At 54.4% G+C, this 26,925-nt stretch overlaps 1 protein-coding gene across 1 annotated transcript; it reads left to right on the forward strand.

Annotated features, from left to right (window-relative positions):
- The first annotated feature begins 691 nt into the window (after positions 1 to 691).
- VSTM2B (V-set and transmembrane domain containing 2B) lies at positions 692 to 26,925 on the forward strand. The gene is made up of 6 exons (XM_058280079.2): positions 692 to 915; positions 1,331 to 1,941; positions 2,485 to 2,669; positions 3,573 to 3,602; positions 4,675 to 5,140; positions 26,218 to 26,925. The coding sequence occupies exons 2-6, from the start codon at positions 1,860 to 1,862 to the stop codon at positions 26,304 to 26,306; spliced, it is 852 nt and encodes a 283-aa protein (XP_058136062.1). The 5' UTR covers positions 692 to 915; positions 1,331 to 1,859; the 3' UTR covers positions 26,307 to 26,925.

The raw sequence follows: 26,925 nt of genomic DNA on the forward strand, positions 1-26,925 counted from the left end.
CGCCTACAGGAAAGTATTTCCCCTCTAGGTTGCCTTCTCCTTGACTCACAGGGAAACCTCCGGCGGTGCTCCCGCCCCCCCCCCCCCCTTCCCCAGAGGCTGATGGAGCAAGGAAAGCAGACATGGGAATCTGCTAGTGGAATCCCCTCACCCCAGCCTCAGGTGAGAGCTGAGGGGTAGGGAAAGGAGGTGAGTCTTGGCCCAACATACAGAAATCCACTGTCTGGGGATTGCGTGGAGAAGGGAAGGAAGATGGACCTTCCAAGACCAGCTGTGGGACCGGTGTCTATGATAGTAGGCCGGACCCCGACCATTTGCCCGCCCCACATTCCCTTCGGGGTCCGGAGCACACTGCCACTGATGGCTGGGAAGGAGGCTGGTTCTGCTGAAGGCTGGGAGCGATATCCGCTGCGGGGCTGCAGGGCTGCGGGGACGGGGGATGGGCTCCGGAACACGGCTGCAGACCTGACCTCTGCCTCCCGCCCCTTGGGATACCGCTCGCACCGGGTCAGGTGGGGGCTGCGGCCAGCGAAGAGCGTGTGGGGACTCAGGGGCCGGCGATGGAGGGGCAGGAACCCCGCCCCCCCCCCCGCCCCCCTCCGCCCGGAAACCTCCCGGGCCACGAGTCGTGCCCGGTGTTCCCCACCCCACCCCACCCCCGCCGCCTCCGCCGTCACTCACGGCCGCTGCTCGCAGGCTTGCTCGTGCGCTCCCCGCACCACAGGCACCTGCTCTCCCCGCGCTCTGCGCTCACTTCTAGCTCGCATACTGCAGACTCCCGGCGGCGCCGCCGTCACCCGGCCTCAGCCCCGCCGGGCCCAACGAACCGCCTCTCTCACGAACCACAAGAGCCCACCCACCCGCCATGGCCCCGGCCTGGGACAAAAGGCGGTGCGGCTCGCTGCCCAAGCCGTGGTAAGGAGTTGAAGGCTGGGGGCTGCGGAGACGGCCTCGGGACACGCAGGGAGCTGGGATGAGCGGCTGTCTCTGGCAAAGGAGACTGGGAGGAAGCCGGGGAGAGTTTGGGTGGGAGGACCCCCCACGTCAAAATGAGAGCGGGGCGGGGCTGCTCTCCAACAAGGAAGACTGTAGTTCCTTCTAGCGACCCCCGCGGGGGGGGGGGGGGGGGGTGCGTCGGGGCGGGGGCGCTGCTGTCTGAGGCTAGGGACGGGAGGGCGGGGGTGATGCTGCGGTGGAGGCGGCTCGGCGCCAGCCGCTGACCGCTCCCTCCCTATCCCCTCCCTTCCCCCTTTCTCCGCTTCTCTCCGGCTCGGGGTCCCCTGGACCGGCTTGACCGGCTCTCCCCGCTCTGCACTGGATCCGACGCCAGATCTGCGTGCTGCGGCTGAGCGCCCACTCGCCTTGCGGAGAGAGCCACGGAAGGACCCGCGGGGGCGAGCTCGGCGGGCGCGGGAGGAGGTGGCAGCCGGGAGCCAAACCAGAAGGAGACCAGAAGCAGAAGCTTGCGGCTCCGAGGCGCGTACTCCCTCGGTCAGGGATGGGTCCCCTCGCGGCCAGGCCCTTGTCCAGCCCTCCGGGCAGAGACTGAACCGCAGATCCTGCACGTCCGGTGGACGGCCAGACCGAGAGAGGCACGGACAGATTGCCAGGAGCCTCCCGGTGGGACCTCGCCTTTTGCGACCCCAGCGCAGCGCCCCCCGCCGGAGCCGCACCGGGCAAGGAGGAGAGGGAGCGGGGCTGATTGGCGTCCGCGGGGCCGGGGGAGGGGGCGCCGCGAGGGGCCATGGCAGGCTCCGAGGCTTCCTAGCCCGAGCCCGCGCCGGAGCCGGAGCCCAGCCACGCCGCCGCCGCCACCTCTCCGCACCCGGGCCCCCGCCGCCTCCGTGCCCCCGCGGGAGATGGAACAGAGCAACCGGCTCGGCGCCCTCGGATATCTGCCGCCGCTGCTACTGCAAGCCCTGCTGCTCTTGGTGGCCGACGGTGAGCGCGGGAACTTTGCTGCCGTGGGGGGCGCCGAGGGTCCTTGAAGGGGCCGCGGGAGCCAGGCTGCCCCGCGGCGCAGAGGAGGAGTAAGAGAGGGAAAGACTTCTCGGTGGCTAGCAAACCCTGTGCGCAGACAGGGCCAGGAGAAACGGGGGAGGAGAGCAGACGCGGGGCGGCGGCTGCACCCGCACGCGAGGTAGCTCAGAGCCCGGCCCGGGCTTCAGCTGCTGAGAGGCGGCCTGCCGGCGCCGGAGTCGGCGCGTGCCAGGCTGGTTGTGGGGGGCGACCCCGCCCGGGGAGCTGCGTGAACCTCCCCTTGCCATCCTGCCCGCTCCGGAAGGTAGGAGCTTGCAGCCAGTAGCTCGTCGCTACTGCGACCCCGGGCTGCTCCACTGAACTTTTCTAGCGTTTCCAGCTATGAGCCACAGAGTGACTGGGGGCAGGGGCGAAAAGCCAGCGCGCTGGGAAACGCCCACCTCACCTCGGGCGGTCCCAGGCTCCCGCCCGCAGCTAGTCACGCCTCTCTCCTCCCGCCTCCAGCTACATTCACCGAAGTCCCCAAAGATGTGACAGTGAGGGAAGGAGACGACATCGAAATGCCCTGCGCGTTCCGAGCCAGCGGAGCCACCTCGTATTCCCTTGAGATTCAGTGGTGGTACCTCAAGGAGCCGCCGCGGGAGCTGCTGCACGAGCTGGCGCTCAGCGTGCCGGCTGCTCGGAGCAAGGTAACAGGCGCCCACGCGGTGGGTGGCGGGGTAACCCAGGAGGAAGGCGGCCGGGTTGGCAGGATGCAGCCGCCCCGTGGCGCAGCCCATCGCCCGCCCTCCGCGTTCCCACAGTCTCTTCCACATCAGCCTTTGCTAACCCCAAACCCTGTCACTCCACTTGACAGTCCTTCTCCCGCACCCTCCGGAACTGCATTCATGCCCAGCCCCTAAAAAGCCACTCCTCAACCAGCTAGCCTGCTCTGGCTTGCTGGCTGCAGGCCAACTTCTAAAGACCACTTAGTCGCCCCTGCTCTTCCTATCCTCTGCCATGCTAGGTCCCAAGGGTGCGAGGCCAAGGAGGGAAACTCCTTAGGCTTGGTTGCAGAGGCCTACAGAGCACCAGGTACCGCCAAGGTAGATATCCCCATACTGCCTCCTCAACCCCCACACTCTTACACACAACTAAGCCACACATATGGCCTCACCCCAGGTCATTGCTCACATCTCCCGCTGGGTCCTTGTGGGAATACACCAGCCCTTCCCTCCATCCAGATTTTCAGGGTGTCCAATTAAGAGGCGGCAGACATGGGGTATTTGGAGGATCAGGGCAGAGAATGAGAATGCTCCTGGCACTAGGCATAGGCCTCTCTTCCCATCCTGTGGCAATCCAGCCTCCCCCTCCTGCTGGCTGCCAGGTGTGTGCAGGGGCTGCCCCTCCTCGCCCACGCACTAGATCAGCCCTGCTTCCGGGGAAACTTGCGGGAAATCCTGAAAATCCTTTCTGCCAGTAAACCTCTGCCACACCCTAGGCAGCTTCCAGGCCCAGCCCACCAGCCGAAGTTTCCCTTAGCGAAGGCGGATCTCCCTTCCGGGCATCTGAAGGCCGGGAGCTTAACCTTTCTCTCGCTCTTTGCATTTTAGGTAACAAATAAGGATGCCACTAAAATCAGCGTAAGTGTGGAGCCTAGCGCGGGCCGTGGGAGACCCCTTGCGGTCGCTGGGCGCGCGGCAACCCCTCCCACTTAGAGAGCCTCGGTCACCTGTCCGAGCAGGGGCCAACTCACCGCCGGGCACTTCTGGCTGCTTCCGCATGTCCGGGCTCCATCTGTCGCCCTGTGCAGGGTGGTTGTCTTTCGTGCAAATCAAGGATCCGCGGCCTGAGTCTTCTTGCTCGGCCTGGCGCTCACTTGTAAAACTCCCCTTGCTCAGACCCGCACCTCAGGCCTCAGAAATGTCCTCCCCGTGGGCATTTCTTCCCCCGCAGGGAGTGTGCTGCTCCTAGCCCTCGTTACTTCCCCCCGGGCCTGTCCCGCGCACACACTCGATGCCCCAGTGAACCCCATTGCAGCCCTCTGGCCTGGTTGTGTTTCAGGGTGCATAATGCTATTGGTCGGCGGGGTGGGAAGAAGTGGTCTTGCTTACTGCGACTGCTGTCGTGGTGTTCCTAGCTCTGGGAGGAGATGCGTCCTAGTTTTCTTTTGTGCGTGGACGCACACGTGCCTGGCGATAACCATAGCCTCTTCTTGGGTTCGGTTTAGATGCTAAGTTTCCCTGGGTTTGGGGGGTAGAACCCAAACCAGTGTTGGGGCTGGACTTCAGTCGAAGCCCTAGAGACCACACGGTCAGTTGGAGCACGTCGCTGCTAGAAAGACCAGGCTTGTTAATCACCAGGAGGCGGGAGCCAGGGGGTTCTTGGAGGCACGGGAGGCAGAGGGTGGGTGTCTGCTGCTCTGATGGGAAAAGCAGGGGAGGACCAGAAGCGAGATCTGGGGAGGAGTGCAAGAAGGAAAGCAGGGGCATTCAAGGTTATAGGAACTGGGGACTTAACCAAGAACAGGGCTACCCGGTGGCCAAGGAGAATTGGGGCCCCTATACCACTGGGGAAACATGAGGATGAGGAGGAAAGCTGGGTCACGAAGCAAAGCACACCGGGGTCCGGAGATGGTAGCGGTTGGTGACCTGGGCGGGCCAGAAGCTGGATCACCCGGCTGCCCTCTGATCACCCATCCCCGCTCTCCTACAGACGGTGCGCGTCCAGGGCAACGACATCTCGCACCGGCTGCGGCTGTCCGCTGTGCGGCGGCAGGACGAGGGCGTGTACGAGTGCCGCGTGTCGGACTACAGCGACGACGACACGCAGGAGCACAAGGCCCAGGCGCTGCTGCGCGTGCTCTCGCGCTTCGCGCCGCCCCACATGCAGGCCGCAGAGGCAGTGTCCCACATCCAGAGCAGCGGCCCGCGCCGCCACGGCCCCGCCAGCGCTGCCAACCCCAACGCCGCGGGAGCCCCCGGCGCCGCGGCCCGCGCCGCGACCTCCGAGCCCGGCCGCGGCGACAAGAGTCCGCCGCCCGGGGGCCCGCCTTCCGCCCCGGAGCCCAAAGTCCCCGAGGCCGCCGCAGCCGCCACCACCGTCGCCGCCGCTGCTGCTGCTTCGTCGGCGTCGCCGCCCCCCAGCCAGGCAGTACTTCTGCGCCAGAGGCACGGCTCAGGTAAGGGCGGGCGCCGGCCGGGAGCGAAGCCAAGGGCTCGGGTAGTTGAAAGGGTCTGCGGAAGGCTCCAGGGCATTTACTTCTGCATGTTTTGTCATTCAACTTCTGTGCGCCGAGGGCGCGTATTCCAGGGTGCCCTCATTTGGGGCTCTTGGTTACCTACTTCCTGTCTCTCCTGTTGGCCTTCTGAAGCATTCGGGAAGTGTCATTGTGCCTGTGGGGCCTTTCTGCCTGGAATCTCTGGGAATCTCTGGGTACCGCCGGGGCTGGAGTGTGGGGAGCCCTCTGTGCCCGGGAATTGCTCTCTGGGTTTGGAGAATGGACCCTGAGGGCTGCGTAGGAACAGCCGGCCTACTTTCCAAGGCCAGCCTTAAGCCTCTGGAGGGGCTCTTGCAGGGTCTGCCATTAGCCCCTGCCAAGAGTGGGGGTCCGTGGGGGGTCGCCGTTAAACTTCACAGCTTTGCATACCTGCTGCAATCCTCCCCTTCGCTAATGCAGGACAGTCCCAGGACTGGCTTTGCACCCTGCCAAGTGGTGTTGGAGGAGGGAAGTCAATGCCATTGTTAGAAAATCACCCAGAGTTTAAGACCCTGGTGTCCACTGCCAGTGAGCTAAAGCTTTCCTGGAAAAGCAAGAGGGTGGCAATGGGGGTGGGGGAGATAGAGTGCAATGCAGAAGGTCAGAGAAATGGATTCTTTCGAGGCTCAGGAGCCCTGAAGCTGGATGGGCTGGTAAGAAGTAGTGGGGCTGATGGGAGAGTAGAAGGGCCTGGCCTGCTGCCCATTATGCTCCCTCCTTCCAAGGCATCACTTCCCCCACTCCCCTGCCCAAAATATGGGCCTGAGATGGGCCCAGCTCTTTGTGATTTTAGACAAGTCACTCTCTCCCTCACCTCTCAATCTTATTTAATGAGGAGTCCCACAGAGACCATCTCTGAGTAGCCTTGCAGCCCTGCAAGCTGGCTTCTGGGACAGTCTCATATAAAACCCCTGATGGAGAGGAGCCCATGGTCATGCTTCTACCCTAGTTCTCAAAGTCTGGCCCACATGCCACCTGCATCAGTGCTCACAAGGAATGCAGGCTCCTGGACCATATCACTGAATCTGACATGGCTGCATTATCATCCTATACTCTCTGGGTGATATTTTTTGCCACCAACAGTGGAGTCCAGCCAGTCTGCCTTTCAGCGCCAGTTCAGTTTTGTTTTTCACTCCATTATACCCCACATGGAGTGCTTCCTCAATGTGGTTCCAGCTGCTGGCTGGATCTGGTGGCCTTGCCCCTCAGGCCCAGGGTCCTAGGTGTCCCTCAGGCTGTGGGAAACAGACCTAGCTAGGGCCTCCAGAGGCCTCTCCCCAAGCAGTCCCAAGCTCCCCTACCTGGGTTACACTTGCACCCCATCCTCTGGCTTAACATTTTAGTGAGCTTCGTCTTTATTTATTCCTCTTTCTACCCCGTGTTAATTTTAGGAAAGAATATCTTTTGGAACAAATAAACCCCAAAATGTCAATGACTTGCCACAATTCAAATTTATTATTTTTTATTTCTATAAAGTTCTACCCTGGAGTGGACATGTGGTGGTTCTGCTCCATGTAGTCATTCAGGGACTCAGGCTGATCAAGACTCTACCATTTCCACAAGCAACTTCCAAGGTTATTCGGGGCATCAACACATCACCAACAGAGAAGGGAAGAGAGAATGTGAGCAGAATTCTCATCCAGGTTTCTTGAGAGAAGGAAGCCCTAATGCTTTAAGGCAGACAGTGTAGATAATGAATTTTCTTTCTTATACATTCAGAATGGTCCTGAATAGGTACTGTTCTTGTGAGATTAAGAAAACTGTCACTCATATCATTTTGGTGGGGCTTCATTTACTCAGTGTATAGAATTGCAGGGAGATTTTAAAGGGTAGTCCTAGAAGTGATAAATATTACTTCTACCCCCATCCACTGACCCATGGTCCAACACGGATACCGAGGCAGACTGGTAAATGTAGTCGGCAGCTGCTTTCCAGCCTCATCACAAAAAAGGGGAGCAAGAACTTTTGGGGAGTTAGTCGTCTCTGGCTAGCACACAGTAGTTGTATTGGGAAAGTGCTTATTGGCATATAGAGTGACTGGCTTACATTGATGCTGGTTGGTGAAAACCCCAGTGCCCCAGCAAGTAAACATGTGTGTCACAGCCTGGAGCATACTTCTGCCAAGTTGTATAGACTGGGTAGAGCAGCAAAGTAGGGGATTTGGAAGTTGTGCCCCTACCACTTACTGGCTGTGTGTCTTTAGGCCAGTGGCTTAACATCTCTGAACCTCTCTCTTCATCTGCAAAATGGACATGGCCTCAGAGGGTGGCTTTTTAAAATTGAGGAAGCTCAGTATGTGTTCACTGTTAATACATGGCCACTGGCTGCTGTGGCTGGAGAGGAGGGATGTGGGAAATAAAGATGACTGGTTGTAGGTCAAACTGTGGAGAGCCTTGAATGCCAAGCAGAGCCAACAGGGGGCCTTTAAGGCTTTGGTCAAAGGAAGTGCCACATGAAAGTGGTCTTTAAAAGTGAACTTAGTAGTGTTTTCAAAAATGGTAATGAGGTCAAGGTCACCAGATCATTCCTGCTTGAATCTCCCTCTTCCCCTTGAAAGTACTGCCCGGCAGAGCTGGCCAGATCTCCAGTCCCTGTGCTGGACAATAGAGTAGGGATGTTCCAGGGTATATCATCCCCACAGCAAGGAACGCAGCTTGCCAGTCCTCTCCTTAAAAGCTAGGACTAGATGATGCCCTTCATCTCAGAAAATGTAGGGGTCCTAAGTTCAACTCGATCCAGATGGCACTGTATCCAGGGCTATCCTAGTAGGTGGGGCCTTGAGGGTCTGCCCAAGGATAGATGACCACAAATACACTTGAATGGCCTTGATCCCACGGAGGGGACCATTCTCCATCTGAAAGGGCCCCATCCCTTCCCAGCCACCCAAGGCCACACAGGCTATGAACTGTCTATAGGGGTGAAGTCTAAAAACCATGTCCTGGGTGGCAGATGCTACTAACCTTTCTGGAGGGCTCTACCATCAAGTGGTGCCCTGAGCTCAGCATCCAGGGCCCAGTCCTGCCAGCCTCTATGGGATGTGGCAGGTCACCTGATGGTTCAGGGCTGCCAGCAGCCTGATCTGGCCTCCCCAGCTCATAGTTCTCAGCAGCTTGGCTAGGAGGGATGATTATCCCTTGGTTAACCTGAAAGAGTGTTTGCAGAGTGGATCTGTCAGGGTCCTGGCCAGAGGCAGACTGCATATTTCAACAGTGATGGAGAAGAGTTAATGAAGACTGTGAAGGGCTGGTATGGAGGGCGGGTGCAGGTCCCCGGACTGGCAGCAGAGGGAGCCACTGGCACTGTAGCTTGAAGGGGAAAGGGGAGGGGGAGCCATTCACAGATATAGAGCTGTCCTGCCTAGCAGGGGGATGCAGCCCACTCACAGTGACCCACCAAGGGTCACCCCTCCTCCTGCCTTCCAGCCTCCTGCCAGGCGCTCCCATTGGCCAAAGCCTCCTGGAAGCCAAGGGCAAGAGCACCAGCTCATACTGCCCATAAAGACCAACCCTTGGGCATAAAGCAGAGTGGAGAAGGCAGAAGGGTAGATCTTGGGAGGCACAGCAGAGGGATATGCAGTCCATCCCACCCAACTACAGGACAAACCCAGAGCTGAGATTCTACTTAAAGCAAGTCATGCAGGGCCTGGGGCCAGCGAACACGGCAGCAGTCCCAGCCCACCTCCACAGACAGCTACCACTGAAGCAGTTGCTCCAGGAAAGAGGCCAAAAGGAAGTCCTGGACAACACCATTTTGCTGTTTTTTGCAGTGAGCTACTTTCACAAGGCCAGGAAAGGACAGTGGGGGAGACTTTACTCCATGCTTATCCTTTAGCCACTGCCCAGCCAGGCAGGACCTTCCCTGCACCCCCTGTGTGCCAACTGCATATTTGCACTAACAGTTTATGTGCAAAAACTCATTCATTTCATGCCTCATTTGTCAAGAGACATTTTGATATTTGTGCTTAAAAATAAACATGGGCTGGATTTGCAGAGCAGGCACAGGAGGCTGTGCCCCTTCTTAGCCACATTCGTAAATCTGGCTCCTAATTAATCTGAACATTGACCCATTTTTTCATGAACGCTTTGCTGCTGGTTGCCATTTCGAGAAGAAAGAAAGAAAGAAAACAAAACAGAATTTCTTTCAGACAAACACTTGTAACTGGGAAAGAGACCTCCGTGAAGATGAGAATGGCCTCAAAAGAATACAGTTTGCAACTGAATGGCTTGTATGTTGGCAAGAGGTTCCCCTCTGCAGGGACCTTGGGATCAGATCCATGACGTGCCAACCTCTAATTAGCCTCAGGGCTCCGGCTCCAAGGAGAGGCGCTGTGGCCCCCACAGAGAGCTGGCTGAATGTGGGACCATTGCTTGTGCCCACACCAAGAACTGGCTCTCAATATTTCAATTAATAATGAGAGAAAGACAGCCAAGGCCATGGCGTGACGACTTTAGAGAGCTCGTTACTGCTGCGAATCACCAGGGGGGAGCATCCTTGAGTGTCACCATGGTGACCATAAACTGTGACCAAGGGGGGCTGTGGGCAAGGTGAAGGCACTTGACCCATGTCCGGGCTGGATGACAGAGCTGGTGGAAACCACGTCAGTGTGCCCCTGGGAGAATCGTGATGTGGTGGGAAGTCTTCAGAGTGCCAGCCTGCGGAAGCAAACACCTGGGCTGCCCATCTCCCAGACCCACAAAAATCCAAACATTATCTCCTTCAATAAAAAGTTCACCCCACTCCCACCCCCCACCCCAAGCTCTGATGTGACACAAGGATCATAATTAAGGTGGCAAAAGATGTCCCAAAGAAGAGAGAGGGTGAGGCTCTCTGAATATTCCTGAAAGAGAAAATTAAAGGATGGAAATGGCTGAGCCTCACAGCTGGCAAGAGATGCCTGCATTATCTCTTACAGCAGCAAACACGTGTGATTATCAGCTACGTAACATCCCCTCTCCCTTGTCAGACTGTTCCTGAGGTACTGCCAGGGCCCACGCCCCAGGCATGGCAACGGGAGGAAACCAGAGATGGCAGTGATGGACTCATTCTCAGGTGTTCACAACTCCCAGGGCAATCGAGGCATCCATTTAACACCAGGACAAAGCCTGTGTCTGTGGGAGTCTCTAGAGGGTGCATTGCTCTGATCCAGCTGAGGCAATCAGGGAAGGCTTCCTGTAGGCACTGTTTGATTTCAGACTTGAAGGAGGCACCTGGGATTGATGGCTTCCCAGCTCAGGTCAGTGCTGGGAAAACTTCTAGAGGCCTCTTCTTCCCTCTTCCCCCGATTCTGTGCCCCAGGAATTGTGAAGGTCACACCAGATGGGATGGCCTTTGGCCATCACTGAATGGTCAGTCAGCTCCCTACACAGCCATCCTCTCAGCATCAGTGCTTCCCCCAATTTCAGGATAAAACAGCTGCCTGCTCTTTGGACTATAATAATGATAAGCAGGAAGACTTGCCTTTTACTGAGCATTTATTATGTGCCCCGCTTGTCCCTCACAGGTTTCAACAGCCTTCCTTTCTAAAGTTCTCCGACACTCCCCCAGCCTCCCTTCATCCCCAGAAGACACAGTCCCCACCTTGTGCTTTAGCCCAGACCCTTTCCCCAGCTGGACTGGCAGCCCCCTAGAGAAAAGCTGAGAGCCAGCCCTTCTAAATGTCACCGGGAGCCCTACCCACCCGGGAGCTTCTCATTAAATACTCCAGGCGCACACTTTCAAAGCTCTGAATATTAAGGATTCTCCCAGCATCTGTGGGGATAAATGAGGTCAAGTGCTTTTATAATATGCTATTGATTAGTTCTGTGCCGTGTGGACAGTGGCAAAGGTTTAGCTGTGGTCTAAACCCCTGTGCTTGACAGGAGATGCCATCATGGTTTTAAAACATTTTTGCAGCACACACACCCTATATATATATTATCTTTTTTATCCCCCCCATACTTTTTGCAGACTGTTAACAGGCACCTCTTGGACACCCACATCCAAATCAATTAAAAGTTGCACTTTGTCTTATATAAGGGCTGCAAGAAAGTTTAAGAGGATGAGCCAATGGGTCTGGTCCCTTCAATTCCTGCATCCCTTCCTATTGGTGATGAAGGATGACAACCCTTCTTCCCTGGGGGGTGCTTCTGGGGAAATTAGCCTGCTGGTCTGTAGCCGGCTGGAAGGTGTGCTATAAATACCAAGATGGATTACCCAGTTTGGCCTCCTCTGGGTTAGGGTTTAGCTGCCATTGAGCAGCAAGCGACAGAGTTGGCAGCAGGGTTTGCTCGGCAGCAGAGGAGCCTCAGAACCAGCTAACGCATGAGGCCTGCTCCAGCTCGGCCATCTCCTCTCCCATCTGCCTCTCATGAGATGGCCCTCAAGAAACAGGTCTGTGAAGACTGGTCCTGAGTCTGCAGTCCTGGGTGCAGGCTGTTTCTGGAAAATATCAGTTCAATCCGATCATCACTGCTCTTGGAACTGAAATATCAAAGCTGACTTTGGACTGGCTTCCACTGGCTCTGGTTTTGCACAAAATATGGAATTAAAGTGGACATTTCAGAAGCTTTTCTCCCACACACACACACCATCCACCCACTCACCCACACCCATGGGCTCTGCTCCCTCCAATTCAGAAGTGACATCCTTGTGGGAAGGGCTGCAATGGAGAATAGCTCATGCAGCAGGGTACTCGCGGGGCATCTCCTGAGTGCATCCAGCTGCGGCCTGTCCTGCGTTAAAGAGCAGGGGTCCAGGGAAGTGACCCAGACAGAGTCACTCCTCTCAAGAGCTGTCCATTCTGATGGACAATACAAAGCATGAACCCAAGGGAAGTCAGCAGCCATGAGGGAGTAAATAATAGCAACCAGCCTTTCCAATCATCGTCTTCTTTCTCCTGATGTTTCAAATGTGACTTACTGCTCAGCTAACTGACCTGTAGGCAAAGCAGAGTCTGAACATGGACAAATTCTTCCTGTTAGTTGGGCCTTACAGAGCTCATTGTCACCTAGAAATCACAGTGCATGCCTTCCCCAGGGGTGCCCCCCTTCTTATTTTCTAGATGAGGCCAGTCCCTTGGATTTGAATCCTAACTCTATCACTTCCCCTGCTGCCTCATCTGTTACGTCTGGATGCTACCCAGACCCATGCCAGGGGGTGGTGACAGGATTCGAGGAACTAATCTGTGCAAGGGGCTTAGTTGAGCACAGGGCCTGGCACACAGGAAAACTCAGTCAGTGCTGGCTCTACTGTCATTGTCATTTGTGGGGACAGCATTAGCCCACCAGGATCATTCAATGAGGCCACAGAGCCCAGACACAGGCTCCAATCCAAGGCTTCACTCACCAGCCCATTCTCCCTGCACATGCCAGAGCGTCGTGGAGCTAAAGGTGATGAAAGGAAACCAAGGGAGCTCAGCTCACTCAGAAAGTGCCATCAGATTGCAAAGGGGTTCATCGAGTTGCTATTTTTGTACTTTCTCTACTCTGTGCCATTTCAAGGAGGGCGGGTAGCATGTGGGGAGGATGCCACCTCCTCCTCCTTGCCTGGCCAGGGCGGTTTTTCATGAGTCAGGAGCTCCTTGGTGAACAAGGACAACTTCATCGTGGCTTCTCTTGTTCCATCAGCAAATTAAGTCACCACCTTTGCACACACCCCCACGGGCCCAGCCGTGACCACATGGCTCCTTGGGAAGTGTCACCACAGTTGGCACCTGCCTTGTACCTCATTTGGCATCTTCGTTGTACCAGGCTGCTGTGGTGGGAAGCTCGTGCCAGAGGAGGTGGGGCCGCTGGGCAGGGAAGGAAGTGGAGGAGGAGAGGCAGGTGTCTCTGCAGAAGGCAGCAGAAGGAACAAAGCCCCTCGTGGTGTCAGGTTGCCAAAGGAGACCCCAGGGCAGGTCATGACAGGCACACACAGGGGCAGGGCTGGGGAGTGGTGGAGGCTGTGGCACCATGGCCACTCAGGGTGGGCCTGCCTCTCCATGTGTGTTCTTGCATCTTGCTCTTCCTGTTCATACCGCATCTGCTCTCCCTCTTCACTGTGGCTCATTGTGCCCGCCCAGTATCCAGGTGCCAGAAGGGACCCCTCCTGCCCACTGCAACCCCTCCAAGCCCAGCAGAGGCCAGCAAACCTGCTTCCCCCCAGCCACTGCAGACTCACAGAGAAAGTGAGTCTTACTTTCTCCACTCACTCCACCTGTTGTTGGAGACCTCTGAAGGCATAGCAAACTTTCTCGCTGAGACCTGGCCTGCTGCCCATCAGCTCTCCTGGGCTTTCTCTAAGCCAGAAAGCCCAGCTGCAATGGCAGTCCCTCAGAATGACTTCTGTCAAAACTGAGTCTTGTACAAAGGCCACTTGTGCCAGAAGAATGACCGTTCTTAACCCTAGGGGAGGGCACTGGCATCACCTGAGGGCTCAGTCTGAGCTGGTGACTGGGCTACAGGTAGACCCAGCCCCTGCCTCCAAGTGCGCTCAGAGGGATGCATGAAAGGTGGGGCCAGGCTGGGCTGGCCCAGAGAAGGAGACCTGCAGCCAAAGGGCTCTCACCTGCCTAGAGCACTCAGAAGCACCCACTTCCATCTCGGGCCCCCAACATTTCCATCCCTGCCCTGGGCCAGCATCTGGCTGACAGCCCCATCCAGACCCATGCCCCTGCGGACATCCTGATTCCATCTCATTTCTACATCTTCACTCTACATCCTCTACATGCTTGCACTGGGCCTCACACTAGTGGGTATTCATTCATTCATTCATTCATTCATTCAATAACTGTCCATTGAGGCTGTATTATGTGCCAGGAACTGTGCTTGGCACTGATGACACAATATGAATAAGACCAGTGAGCTCCTACGAGTCTGACAGAGGGAGAGACAGGTGTTAACCAAATAGTCATGCAGCATGTGGAAATTTGCAGCTATGGTGCTAAAACAGCCCTATGGGCTGTGTGGAACTAGGAATTAGGGGTCTTGACCCAAGGATGTAACACTTGAGCTGGAATATGTCTGGAACATGGCAAAGGATTGGCTAGGTATAGAGGGAGGAGCTTCTAGGAAGGAGAAATGGCATGTGCAAAGGTCCTGGGAGACAGTGGGGGGCAGGAGGACCAAGGAGGGTCCAAGAGCCTGATAAAAGTTTCCCATGGTTGAGGCAAGAGATCAAGACAGACCAGCTGAGGGGTTATAAGATCACAAGGAAGTCAGTGTCCAAACTTTGTAAGGCCTTGGAAGGCATGTGGGGAGCTTTGATTTTGTCCTAAGGGCAGTGGAATGGGAAGCAACTGGAAGAGGGTATGATGCTTTTAGAAATGAGCACTCTGGCTGCAGTGTGGAGTTTGAAGAGGTGGGGACAGAGCAGATGCAGGGATCCAGCCAAGAGATGATGGGGCTTGGACTCATTGTTTGGATGGATGGAAGGGTGGAAGGATGAGTGCATGGTGGATGGCTAGAAAAAAGGATGTGCGGATGGTTGAGTGGAAGGATGTGTAGATGGGGTATGGATGGCAGGATGATACAGGATATGAGCTGGGCCTTGCAGGACCGGTGGGATGGGAGCAGGAGGCATGCCTAGGTTTTTCCTGGTACCTGAATAATGCAAGCTCAGGCCCAGTCTTCCAGGATGGAGGCCCCAGAGAGAAAGGGCCCAGGTACAACCTGGCTAGGCCCAGAATTCCACATCTGGCACAGACTGGCGAGGCCCAGAATTCCAGACCAGTCTATGCATCTGCCTGCAGTCTCCTGCTGCTCTCCACAGACAGGAAAGATGGGCAGAGCAAGTGGGCACAGCAAGGCCCCAACTTGCCCCCCAGCCATTCAGATGGCATCCCTTCTCTGGACCCCTGACCTCCCCTCAGGATCCATGGTGGGCTTCCCAGAGCAACTGGACACTCTAGTGGATACAGCTTGGTCTAGACTTGCTGATTCCTGTCCACATAAGAGTTAACAGAGATGTATTTTTGCAGGCATTTTAAAAATCTCATCTCCAGGTGGGCAGATGAGGAAGTGTATTCCCATTAAAGACTAATGTAACAACAACAACAAAAATACACAAGGTAATAATTCATAACGCATTTTATTCTACAGAATCATATTTTAAAGTGTGACATATCCTGGGCAACTCCTCTGTGCCAATTTTATTTAATGAGCCCATGTTGTAGAATTTTCAGAACACTATCCCTGGGCAATTAAAATGTGTTAACCTTTTCAGTTGAAGTATGTTTCTGAAGAATAGTCTTCAGGGTGAAACAGAAGGAAATTCACAAGTGTCAAGGAGGTGAAACCAAGAGTCAAGTTGGAAAAGGAAAGAATTAGTGTTGGGTCCTGGACACACCGGTCTCAGGGCCCTTCGACCCTTCCTTCCTGTCCCTCAGGCCTCTGGTCATTCCTGCAGCTCAGATGGTGTCCCTTCTTAGCCAGGTCCAGCTCCCCCTGGGACATGGGGATTGCTTGGCAGGACAAGGGGGCTGTGGCCTGGACCCAGATGCTGGTGGCCTTGGTTGAGTGGATATTCACTGTCCACTGTGCCTGACTGGGGCAGCCTGTGATGATGCTGGGAAGATTTTACCTGTAGGGGCATGAAGGCTGTGGAGGGGAGCTACCCACAGACCACTCAGATTCAGTGGAGGCTCTGGCCGCCTAGCCTGCGGTACTCTAAGGAGGGACAGAGTCCACTCCATGGAAATCGTGACAGGTCCCGCATTTCCCTAGCTGTTTAATAGACATACCAGTCCCCCACCATCTGGGAGTCCAAGAGTTTTAGATCTGGAAGGGGACTTGGGGACTCTCCAAGTGAGCCATTCCCAAATAGTGTTCCTTGGAACCATGAGCCCCTAGCCCCACACACCCTGCTACAACCAGAGCAGCTCTGCTTCTAATAGTTCTATATATTGCAATTTCCCCATAGCCATTAGCTTGAAAAAAGGCTTAACTGCTTTAAAAGATTTAAAAACAACAGCGCTAGTCCAAATATTTACATACATGTCACTTTCTAACAAAAGAATTTGAAGTAGCTTATAAAACTGCACATGATATAATAGAACAAAAATTAAAACTGGAGACATCAAAAAAAAGGGGGTGGGGCAAATGACAGCCAAATGGTAAAATTAGTAGAGTAAAAGCTAGGCAAAGAAACATGTCAAGAATGTCCCAAGCAGTTGAAAAGTCAGCTTGCTGCTCCCAGAGATCCTCAAAGTGGGCTCCCAGCCCCTGCATTTATTCAAATATTTAAAATGACATGCTAAATAAAACAGAGAGAAGTGAAATAATATAAAATAAAATAAAGTGAAATACTGGATGTAAAGCATCTGGCCCAATGCCTGATGCATTGGATACTTAGACCAGCCAGGAGTATCCAAGAAAGACTTTTGTTCATCTACTCAACGAACATTTCTGAGTATTTCTGGGTACTGGGCAGGGTGGTAGGTAATAGAGGAGAGCAGTGTTAAGAAATAAACACCAGGAGAGGGTATATAGCTCAGTGGTTAAACACCTGTTTCGCATGTACAAGGTCCCAGGTTCAATTCCCAGTACTGCCTAATGAAAAAAAAAAACACAGATTTTAGGGAAGTGGATGTAACTCAGTAGTTGGCCTGCTTCCCATGTACAAGGTCCTCAGTACTTCCAAAAAATAAAAATAATAAATAAAAATACTACACAAATGCACCACACCAATGCAAGCTTAATAATAGGGATATGGGGTCTCTGTATTTTAGGCATGATTTTTCTGTAAACCCACAACTTCTCTAATTAAAAAAAAAACAAAGTAAACGCATCATGACCTCCAAAAACAGGCTGGGAGGTAAAGGCCCAGAAGAAGCAGAACTTACTTCTGGGAGCCTCCAATGAGTCAGGAGTGAAGGCCCGCAGGGCCAGAGAAGCAGATGGTGAATGGGAGGCCCTGGGGCGGAGGAGAAAAGATAGAGAGAGGCTGGATGACAAGCACATGGGGGCGGTCGGCAGGGCAGGGCCAGAGCCGGGGTAAGATCTTCATCGAGAGCAGAGGGCAGCTGCTGGGGGGCATCAGGAGGCTATGTGATTTGTATTTTGCACTTGAAAAGGGACTTGGGGTGCTGGGGTCTATGGGTGTGGGGAGGGTGGCCAGGTGCAGGCTGAGGGTGGTGAGGAGGGGTACAGGATGGGCCAGGGGCAGGTATGGTCAGTGGAGGGACAGAGAAGTCAGTGCAGCTGTCCTGGAGGTCACCTTGTGGGGCCCTCTGGGTTGGACTTGGGAGGATGGACAGGCTCTGGGCAACCACAGGGGACAGGGAAGAGCAGTCTAACAAGGGGAACAGCAGGAGTGAAGGCCTGGAGGCAGGGAAATGTGAGTGAAGAACCCCTTTGCCTGGAGCTTGGGATGTTGAAGGTGTGGGGAGGCAGTGGGTGCTAGAATGTCGACATGGTTGGGTACTGAAGAGCTTCAGGACCAGGAGCCTGGACTTGCAGGGAGTCACTATAGATAACTCTTCTTCCTCCTGCTGGCTGTGTGACCTTGAGGAAGTCACTCAACCTCTCTGGTACCCATCTGTGGAAGGGGAAATGGCACTGTTTTAGTGTCCTGGCCATTATGATAAACACCATACAATGGGTTGGTTTAACAGCAGGAATTTATTGGCTCATGGATTCAGAGGCTAGAAGGTTTTCTCCGTCCCCAGGTGGAATCTTCTGGCTGGTCGGCAGTCTGGGGTTCCTTGGCTTTTCCGTCACATGACGATGCACATGGCAGCATCTTCTTTCTCTTCTGGGTTCCGTTGACTTCCAGCTTCTGGCTGCTCCCCGCAGCTTCTTTCTCTGTGGCCTTCTCCACAAGGCCTCCAGTAAGAGGATTAAGCCCCATCCTGGCCACCCGTTACCTGGAATAACCTCATCAAAGGTCCTATTTACAGTGGGGTCACAGACACAGGAATGAAGATGAAGAACATGTTTTTTCTAGGGCATAACTGCAAGCCACCCCAGGCACCTACTTCCGAAGGCTGCTGAGCATGTCAGGGAAAGAAAGGCACGTAAAGGCTGGGACAGCTCCTGACACTGGGAACCGCAAGCCTGTTACTACCCCACAGCCGCAGGGAACCTGGATGGGCCATAGCTGGGAACCCTGGGGACAAATGGCCCGGTGCGGAGACACCGTTAAAGGATCATTTAGGGCATGATCTCCTGTCGAAAGAAATAGGAGCTGGAAAGGAGTTAGCAACCAGGGTGGCCACATTAAAAAGCCATCTCTAGTGTTCAAATCTCCCCACTCTCCCTTCCCAGGAAACAGCCTAGGGCTAGGGTCAAGTTGGGGCATTTGGGGGAATAAGAGTTCCCATTCTATGCAAATTTGGGACATACACTAAAAATGATCCACTGCTTATCTGAAATTCAAATTTAACTGGGCACTCTGCATTTTATCTGGTTACACTGGGCCTCAGGTAAGTCACATCACCACCTGGTTCTTGGTTTTCCCACCTGTAAAATAGGGGTAACTCCTACATTTTGGAGGATCGGGTTTAATGTAAGTAGTGTGCTTGCAGCAAAGCCTGGCTCTGGGAAAAGTGCAATTATTCCCCTAAAGGGGTTGGCCCTCTCTGCCGTGAGAGGAGGTCTGAGGCCAGTCTCTGGCACCTTGGCTTCCACCATGGGCTTCCACTGGGACTGGAGAGGCGGAACATGCTGTGAGAAAGGGGGGAGGTGGGGGACAGAGGCCAAGGCCACACGAGCATACCAGCATTCACGCCCAGGCCCCTGTGCCTAGCTGCTCAGGGAGGGCTCCCTGGTGGAGGTGGCACCTGTTCAGGGCTAGAGGGACAGGTCAGACTCGGGCAAAGGAAAAGGAGGGGCTGGGGTTCTCCAGGCCTGGCAAGGAGGGCTGGGGCAGGGAGAGCAGCGAGGGGGTGCTATGGGTGGCGCATGATTAGGAAGAAGCCCTGCGTTGTACCTCTGAGATGTCAGCCCTGCCTCCTGTGAGCCGAGGGCCTCTCTCCAAGGCCCTGCAGCTCATGGAGAGCTCTCCAGGTGGGCGTGAGGGAGGCGTAATGGAGGTCACTGTGGTCATCTGGGCAGAGCAGGGGCCTGAACTCCAGCTGTAGCAGGGGAGAGAGGGCTGCAGTCCGGGGGCAAGGAATGGCTGAAGCAGGTAGGGGACGGGGCTTCCGTCCCTGTCCCCAAGGACCATTCACACTGCTCCACTGCCTGCCAGCTGAGCCTGTCGTCTGGGCATCATCCCCAGGGAACAGGATGTCACTGCAAAGGGAGGACAGATGGTCGTAAAGGTCAGGGACTAGCTGCCCAGGGCTCAGGAGCAAGAGGAATGGGCCAGAGCTCTGCAGTCCTGTGCAGGGCAGGTCAGCAGGGCTGGTTGACAGCAGAGCACTTGGTCCCAAATTGTGTGCTCTCTCACAGCCCACACTCAACTTTCCTTTCCTATAGCTCAATTTCCTTAAAACCCAGCAGCGCTCATTGTTTTTTTGCCCTAGTTACCAGCACACATTAATTTTATGGTGGAAATTAATGCTACCCAAATTCTGTTAGTGCTCGATTATTCCTTAGCCATCTCCCTTTGAATAAATAACCACAAAAAAAGCTTAATTGAAATGCCAACAAGAGGCAGCCTTGCAAGGCAGCATGGTGGAGGGTACAGCACCCCATGGGGGGTGAAGAGCCAGGCTTGCAGCTGGGCCTAGAGGAAGATCTTTCTAGATGCTGCCAGGGTGGGGCAGACGCCAGGAATGTCAGGGCTAGGAGGCCCAGTTCAAAACAGCCCCTGGCCCCATCGCTGTGGAAGGGGCCTGCCAGGCTGCAGTCACACAGTGACAGAGGTACAGCACCAGCCAGGCCTCCAGTCCTGCACCAGTGCTGGCTCAGTGCTTCCATTCCCAGATGCCTTCAAAGGGCCAGAGACGAGTGATGGAAATGGGTGAGGCTGACCTGACAGTGCAGGTGAAAACCTGCAGCTCACCGTGGGCCCAGGTGGGGGGCCTGTAGGGGGTGGTGGAGACTGAGGAGCCTCTCTGGAGGTTCCTGCTAGAGCACCCAGCTGCTGGTCTGGGCTGGCAGACCCTAGCTTGCTTTTCTCAGTTTTGCTGGGTCTTGGGATCCAGTAGAACTGCAAACCTTTACTTTTAGATAAAAACCCTCTACTTTTTAGAGGATGGAATATAATTCACTCTATGGGTTTCTATGTGCACCAAACCAAACCCGTCTGCAGACCAGACTCCACCCCAGGTGGTCCTTTTGGGCCTTTGAGGACACGTTGCCCTGAGCTCCATGGAAGGTGGCATTAATGTAACTAGAGAGGCAGGGAGTGAGAGATAGGAAATGTTAAAGATGAGTGAGGGGCAGGCTCCAGGAGTGCCCTAGGCATGCCTGTCACCAACGCTGCCCTCTGCCCCGGCCTGGCACCCCCGGACCATATGCATCTCTCCTCCACAGATGAAGAGGCGGTGCCGGACCATGGCGGGGATGACCCCCTGCCTGCTCTTTGCTCTCACTCCAGGAGCCTTTGTTGACTCAGAGAAGCTTGTTGCTCCCTGGCCCCAAGAAGCTTCCATACTGGCCTTCTCCTCCTGCTGGAGATGGGCTGTGGAGGGGGGCCAGGGACGGAGTGGAGGCAGGAAGGAGACCAAGGGCGGGAGAGCGGGCGGGATGGAGAACTGGTCTGTGCCCAGCTGGCCCAGGCAGTGAGGCCTCCACCCCTACAGCTAAATGGATAGCCAAGTGCAGCCAGCAAAGCTCAGGCTGTTGCCAAGTGGGGCTGCCCTCTCCTCTCATTTCAGAGCTGAGCACCAATCCACAGGCCTGTTCAGGCAGTCCACTCCGCAGGGGGTTCTGACTTTGCCAGCCACAAAGCCCTTGTTCTAAAGACGTGCCGAGGCAGTACCCACATAGATGCAAGCCACCTGGCTCCACTGAGAGCAGAGGGCGGGGCCATCCTTGAGATTCCCCCGAGCAGCCCCACAAAACCTTCCAGGCTCTGAGGGGCCCAGTGTGCAAACCTCATACCTAGACCTGCCTGGAATGGCTCCAGCCAGTTCTTGCTCCTCCATAACAATGGGAAGGGGCTGCCTTCTACCCACAGCCAGCACAGCAGGTGCTGAGGCCACAGCAGGGCAGAAGGTCCCCAGCAGATAGAGGATACCATCCCCCATCCCTGCAGGGTGGCAGGGCAGGTGGAGGGAGAGCCGGCCTGTCCTGGCTAGCTGTCCCCACTAGCAGCTCAGGAGCAGCCCACCATGATCCTAATGCCCAGGCATGGAAGGGTCCCCTCAGCTCCACTCCTCTGCCCAGACCGGGTCCCCATCCCCCATCCAGCCTGAGCCACACTCACACAACCCCAGGCCTGTGCGAGCCCAGAGGAGCAGGGCAGGGAGACCAGGAACCTAACTCACAGGCTTGATCTCCCAATACTGGGCAAAGCATCAGCCCTGGAGGCAGAGATGAAGCCTCTCCTTTGCTTCAGATGGCCTCCGCATTGCTCTCTGGGCCTTTGGAATGCTGCTATTGCTGGATAGATGGAAAGGAGGAATTTCCCAGCCAGAAGCTGCATGGGCTGTGCCTCTGGTGCGCCCACTGGGGGCTAGACGCACCCACTCTGTTCTTGGGGGAGAGAGCCTCTCCTCCATGGCTCCAGCATGCGTTTTATCCTGCTCACAATCTCAGTGATAAAAATTAATATTCACGGAGCCAAAGAAGCTTGATTTCTTTAACAACGATTACCGAAATGGGGATACTTGTTCAAAATAAAGAATGAATCAGCCAGCTACTACTCCATCAGAAGGCTTCACTCGCCTCTCAAGTAGCCTGATTTCCCAGCTTAATCATGACAAATAAACTTCTGCATGCTCCAGTGCTATCCCTGGTGCCCTGTGGGAAAGGGCCAAAGAGCTAAAGAGACCATTAGCTTCCAGTCGGCACCGCAGCCTCCGCACTGGCCAGCCTGCCCAGCCTGATGCCCTGGGAGCACCAGGTAGGAGATCCTACTGTGTCTTAGCCAAATGCCCAGCCCTGGCCCTGGAGAGCCGAGGTGAGTGGGACCCTGCCAGTCCCAGAGAACAAGGAGTTCTGGCTTGCTTCAGGACACAGTGAGAACAGGGACTAGGGCAGCAGGAGCTAGGGAGCCAAGCGGCCAAGTGCTGGACAATTGTTATTCACTCTTGGAGGAGGCAACACCTGGGGTGAATGAGGGATGGGATACATTGCACCACAAGACTTCTGAATTCTAGCCCTATGCTGGTGAAAGGACCCCACTTCCTTCCGGGCCAGCCTGGAAGCCAGTCTTCCTTGGTCTGCTCTACTCATTTGGGAAACCTAAAATGAGTATTTGGATGACCGATGGATACTGTACTAAGAGCTTCCAAAATCTGGCTCCTTCTTTCACCAAAGATCCAGGAATGTCTGTCATACGGTTCAGGAGACAGTATTCCCTGCCTGTTCTACCTTGGAAATTCTTCCTCTTAAGAGAAGGATACCCCCAAAACTATATTGTTCAGCCCTTTTCAGAGATGTCACTATGTTGTCCTTTCCTATGTCATCTATTTATATGGCCTTGACTCTGTTTGAAGCACTTTTATTTACATGTCTGTATCAGTGAGCTTTTGCTATGTAACAACCCCAAAACTCAGTGACTTAAAACCACAACCGTTTATTTAGCTCAGGATTCTGTGGTTCAGCCATGGGGGCTGGACTCAGTTGGGTGTTCTGCTGGTTTCTCTTGGACTCATTCATGCTTCTGTGGTCAACTGCCAGTTTGTCTGTCTGGGGTTTGGTTGGTCTAGAAGAGCCTTGGCTAGGACATCTCATAATTCTTATCCTGTAGCAAGCTAGTCCAGGTTTGTTCACCTGGCAGTGGGTTCTAAAAGGCACCAGAGAGAGGGCAAGCCTCAATGCATATGCATTTTTCAAACCTCTGCTTGCTTCATGCTAGATAATATCCCATTGGCCATGTGACCAAGCCCAGAGATAGTGAGAGTGGGCACTGCCATAGGGCACATGTGCCCTGGGCAGAGGATTTTTAGGCATTTTTGAAATCTATTGCTGTGATCTTGCTTCTTCTGGACCCCAGCCCAGTGAAATATGTTATGCCATGCATATATCATCATCCACATTTTATGAAGCTTGACACAAGACCAGAGGGGTGAAAGGTATGGCATGAGGTTTCACAGCAAGCTGGCAACAAGGCTGGAGCTAGCAGCCAACTCCTGGGTGCCAGCCCACTACCCCATGCCACCTCCCTTGGCACGTGCCAGATTGACTCAGTATGGTGATGCTGAGCCTAAGAGAGGCTGAGCTGCCTCCTGAGAGCCAAACCCTGGCTGCCCCCTGCAGACATCCACCAGCAGGGGTGCCCAGGGCCTGGTCTCTGCCGTCCCCAGGCCTAGGCCTCTGGAAGCCATTTCCACTCTCCCGCCTTGCTACTCTTACCCGAGCCCAGCCCAGTGTGACAGGCTGGTTTCCCCAATTAGAGATGCATTTTGTTTCAATGCAGGGTCTTTTTAAAGTCCGGTGCAATTTTAAAACTTTCTAACGTGAGTGGGTGAGACTGTAACAGTGGAAATGATGAGACAGCAGTATTGGAGGCCAGTGAAAATCCACCCTCGCATCTTGCATGGCCTACAGCTCCACAGGCCACCATGTGGAGTTGGCCTTGTCTGGGTTATCAGCCCATATACCATTTCTCCCAGCCCTGCATACTTGTAGGACGTGGAGTTGTACTGCACAAGTGCATCCATTTGTACCCATGTAGGTCGTTTCTGTCTTGTCTGTGCTTGCCTGAATACCAGGCAATACCAGATCTACATCAGGAGAGCTAGGAGGCTGTGGGGCCTGGCATGGCCCCAGAAGCCCTGTACACCCAGGAGGCAGCGCTCTGCTGGCTTGATCCCCATTTCCCAAGCATCCGAGCCTCAGTGAATTCCACTCAGGGACCTGCCATCCATCAACTTGTCCATCACTGCACCCTCCCTCGTCCTTCCCAGTGATGCGTGACAGTCAGCAAAGGAGGATCTGAGTCTTCTGAGTGGCCGTGGCCCCACGGTCCTTCCCGCTGACGGATGGCCAGAAGCAGGATGTTAACTCAAGCCAGGCTGGAAGGACAGCCAGGAGTGACGACTGTCTGAAAATTAACATCTGAAGAGAGAGGTTAGCACATTTGGATTTGTCCTGACCTTGGGCTTAGCTCAGAACTGAGTTTGGAAGTGATTAACTGTGGACAAGAGGTATAGACAGCAGATGTCTCCCCCTACCAGTCCCTTTTCATTCAGATGTTTCATTCAGCCCATGTTTCCCAAAATGCACAGATGGGATCTTGGAGTCTTCAATCCCAGGGAATGGCCCCTGGGATCCTTTGCCTGACCCCCTCCTTTTACAAAAGGGGGAGGAAGGCCCAGGGAAGTAAACTGGTCTCTCTAATAACCATTAGGGATTAGTGGTGTAGTGGGTTGAAGAGATTCCTCTCCCCACTCCCCCCGAAAAGAAATTCATGTTCAGCAGGAACCTCAAGGTAGGACCTTATTTGGAAATAGGATGACATCACACCAGATTAGGGTGGACCTTAAATCCAGTGACAGATGTCCTTATAAGAGGAGGACAGGCACACAGAGAAACTCGGAGTGGAAGGCCATGTGAGGCTGACACCAAGATTGGAGAGATGCGGCTGTAAGCCGGAGAATGCCAAGGATTCCAGAAGCTACCAGAAGCTAGGAAGAGGCAAGGGAGGGGTCTTTCCCCAGAGCCTTTGGAGGAAGCACGCCCTGCTGACACCTGGATTTCAGAGTTCCAGCCTCCAGAACAGCAAGTGAATAAATTTATGTTGTTTTAAGCCACACAGTTTGTGGCAGTTTTTTTTTTTTTTTTTTTTATGGCAACCACAAGAAATGAAGATGGGGAGCACCTTAGACAGAAAAGACTAATAGGTCCTCCACCTGGAGAGAAGAGATGGCGTGAATCCAGGTCCAGCCGTGTCAGGGAGCCACAAATCTGCACTGACTGAGGCCAGAGGGAACCAGCATCCCGGCAGTGGCTCCAGGGGCAGCTGAGTGGAGCCAGCGGCACCCTGCTCTATGCAAGGTAGGGCTTCCTCCCAGGCAGGGTCTAGTCCAGCTGGACTCAGGCAAAGGGAGGAAAGAGGCCTCCAGATGACACAGGTGAGCAGGGTGGGGCCAGCAGAGGCTGCCTCCAAGGTCCCGGCAGCACTGTGGAGCAGGCAGGGGGCTTCCACACTTGCTTCTCTCAGTAACCCTGGTGGGATCATGCAAGTTCCAGGTGAGTCCCCCTGGAGTCCATGGAGTGGGGTTTCCCACCCTTACAGCCATCCTCAGGAGGTGCTCTCTGGAAAGGTTTCGGCTAGATGGAGAGCCTTGTGATGAGGACCGGGGTCAGGGGGCTGCCCAGGGAGGCCCAGGTGAGGCAGGATGGAGGCATAAGTCTGGGTGGCAGGCCAGGGGCCAGGTTCGTAGGTGTTGGAGATGCAGGCATGAGGGGCCCAGAACAGGGCTAGGGTTGTTCTTCAGGAGCCCTAGCCCATCCGCCCTCCACCAGTCAGTGATTGCTGAACTGCCCACTGTGATCCCAGAATCCAACCCTGATCCCCACCCAAAGCAGTGAACTGAGGATGTTGTGGAAAGAAGACTGACGTGAAAAAAATTGGGACGCCTAAGTTGAAGCATATGTGAAGGCACAGCCTATAGAGGGGTTGATAGGGACTCACAAGGGGGTGGAATGGTGTGCAGTCATGGAGTCTGAATGGAGGAGGAGGGGATGCTGGGCTTTAAATGCCGAGGACACTTTGCAGCATTGTATTCAGGAGGAGGGCGGTCAGGGAAGGAAGCGGTCGTCTTCCTATTAAAATAAGCTAATGACTCCAACCTTAACACAACAAACCAGCTCAGCCACTCCAGGCCAAGGGCCCCTGGTTTCCGACCACAGCAGCCTCCAGAAATGTGCAGCCTGTAAATATCGCTAAACCAAAGCTACCACGGCTGGGTGCTCTCTGCTCAGGGTGCAGGTTCTCATGGGGCGCACACGTTCACTGTGCCATTTTCTTATCCCCTGCAGGCACCGGCCCCAGCTCTGCCACAGACCCGCTCCTGTCCCTGCTCCTGTTAGCTCTGCATAAGCTCCTGCGCTTGCTGGTGGGGCACTGACAGGCTCCCCTGCCCTGCACTCATGGGCAGGTGTGCCCGGAACCCACCCAGACCTCAGCCAGGACCGCATTCTCCAGAGGGACACACAGAGACTGAGAGAAGCATGAAAAAGTCCACGTGGAAAATCAATAAATCATATTTTTGGGGGAAGTTACGCAAATGTAGAACACCTAAAATAATGCATCTAGTTTCCAAAAAAGATGGAGTTTGAGCCATGCGGTGTGCATGGGGTCAGTGATTTCTCTACGTCAATGTATTTTTCTTTTCTAAACTTCTCCTCCAAGTCTTCATATTGCACGAACTGTTGAGCAGTTATCCTTAGGACAACATGTAAAAATGTTGGGTTAAAGCTTTTCTGACAAAGTGAAATATTTTTTAGATTATGGTGTTTAGGATTTTTTTTTTTTTACTTTTTTCTTTGAGGGTTTTTCTTTTTTATTAAAGTAAATTATTTCTTTTGAGACATTTTGGTTAAAAGACACACCTTATCATAATTAAAATTCACTGTCAATAATATTTATTTTTAAATAAAGATTGGAAACAAGGTCAGACACTTGTTTATAAACAGTATTGTATATTGCTGAATAACAGTTGAATAAAAAACAACTTTGAAATAACA

This window comes from Dasypus novemcinctus, chromosome 18 (assembly GCF_030445035.2).
Source record: "Dasypus novemcinctus isolate mDasNov1 chromosome 18, mDasNov1.1.hap2, whole genome shotgun sequence".
NCBI lineage: Eukaryota > Metazoa > Chordata > Mammalia > Cingulata > Dasypodidae > Dasypus > Dasypus novemcinctus.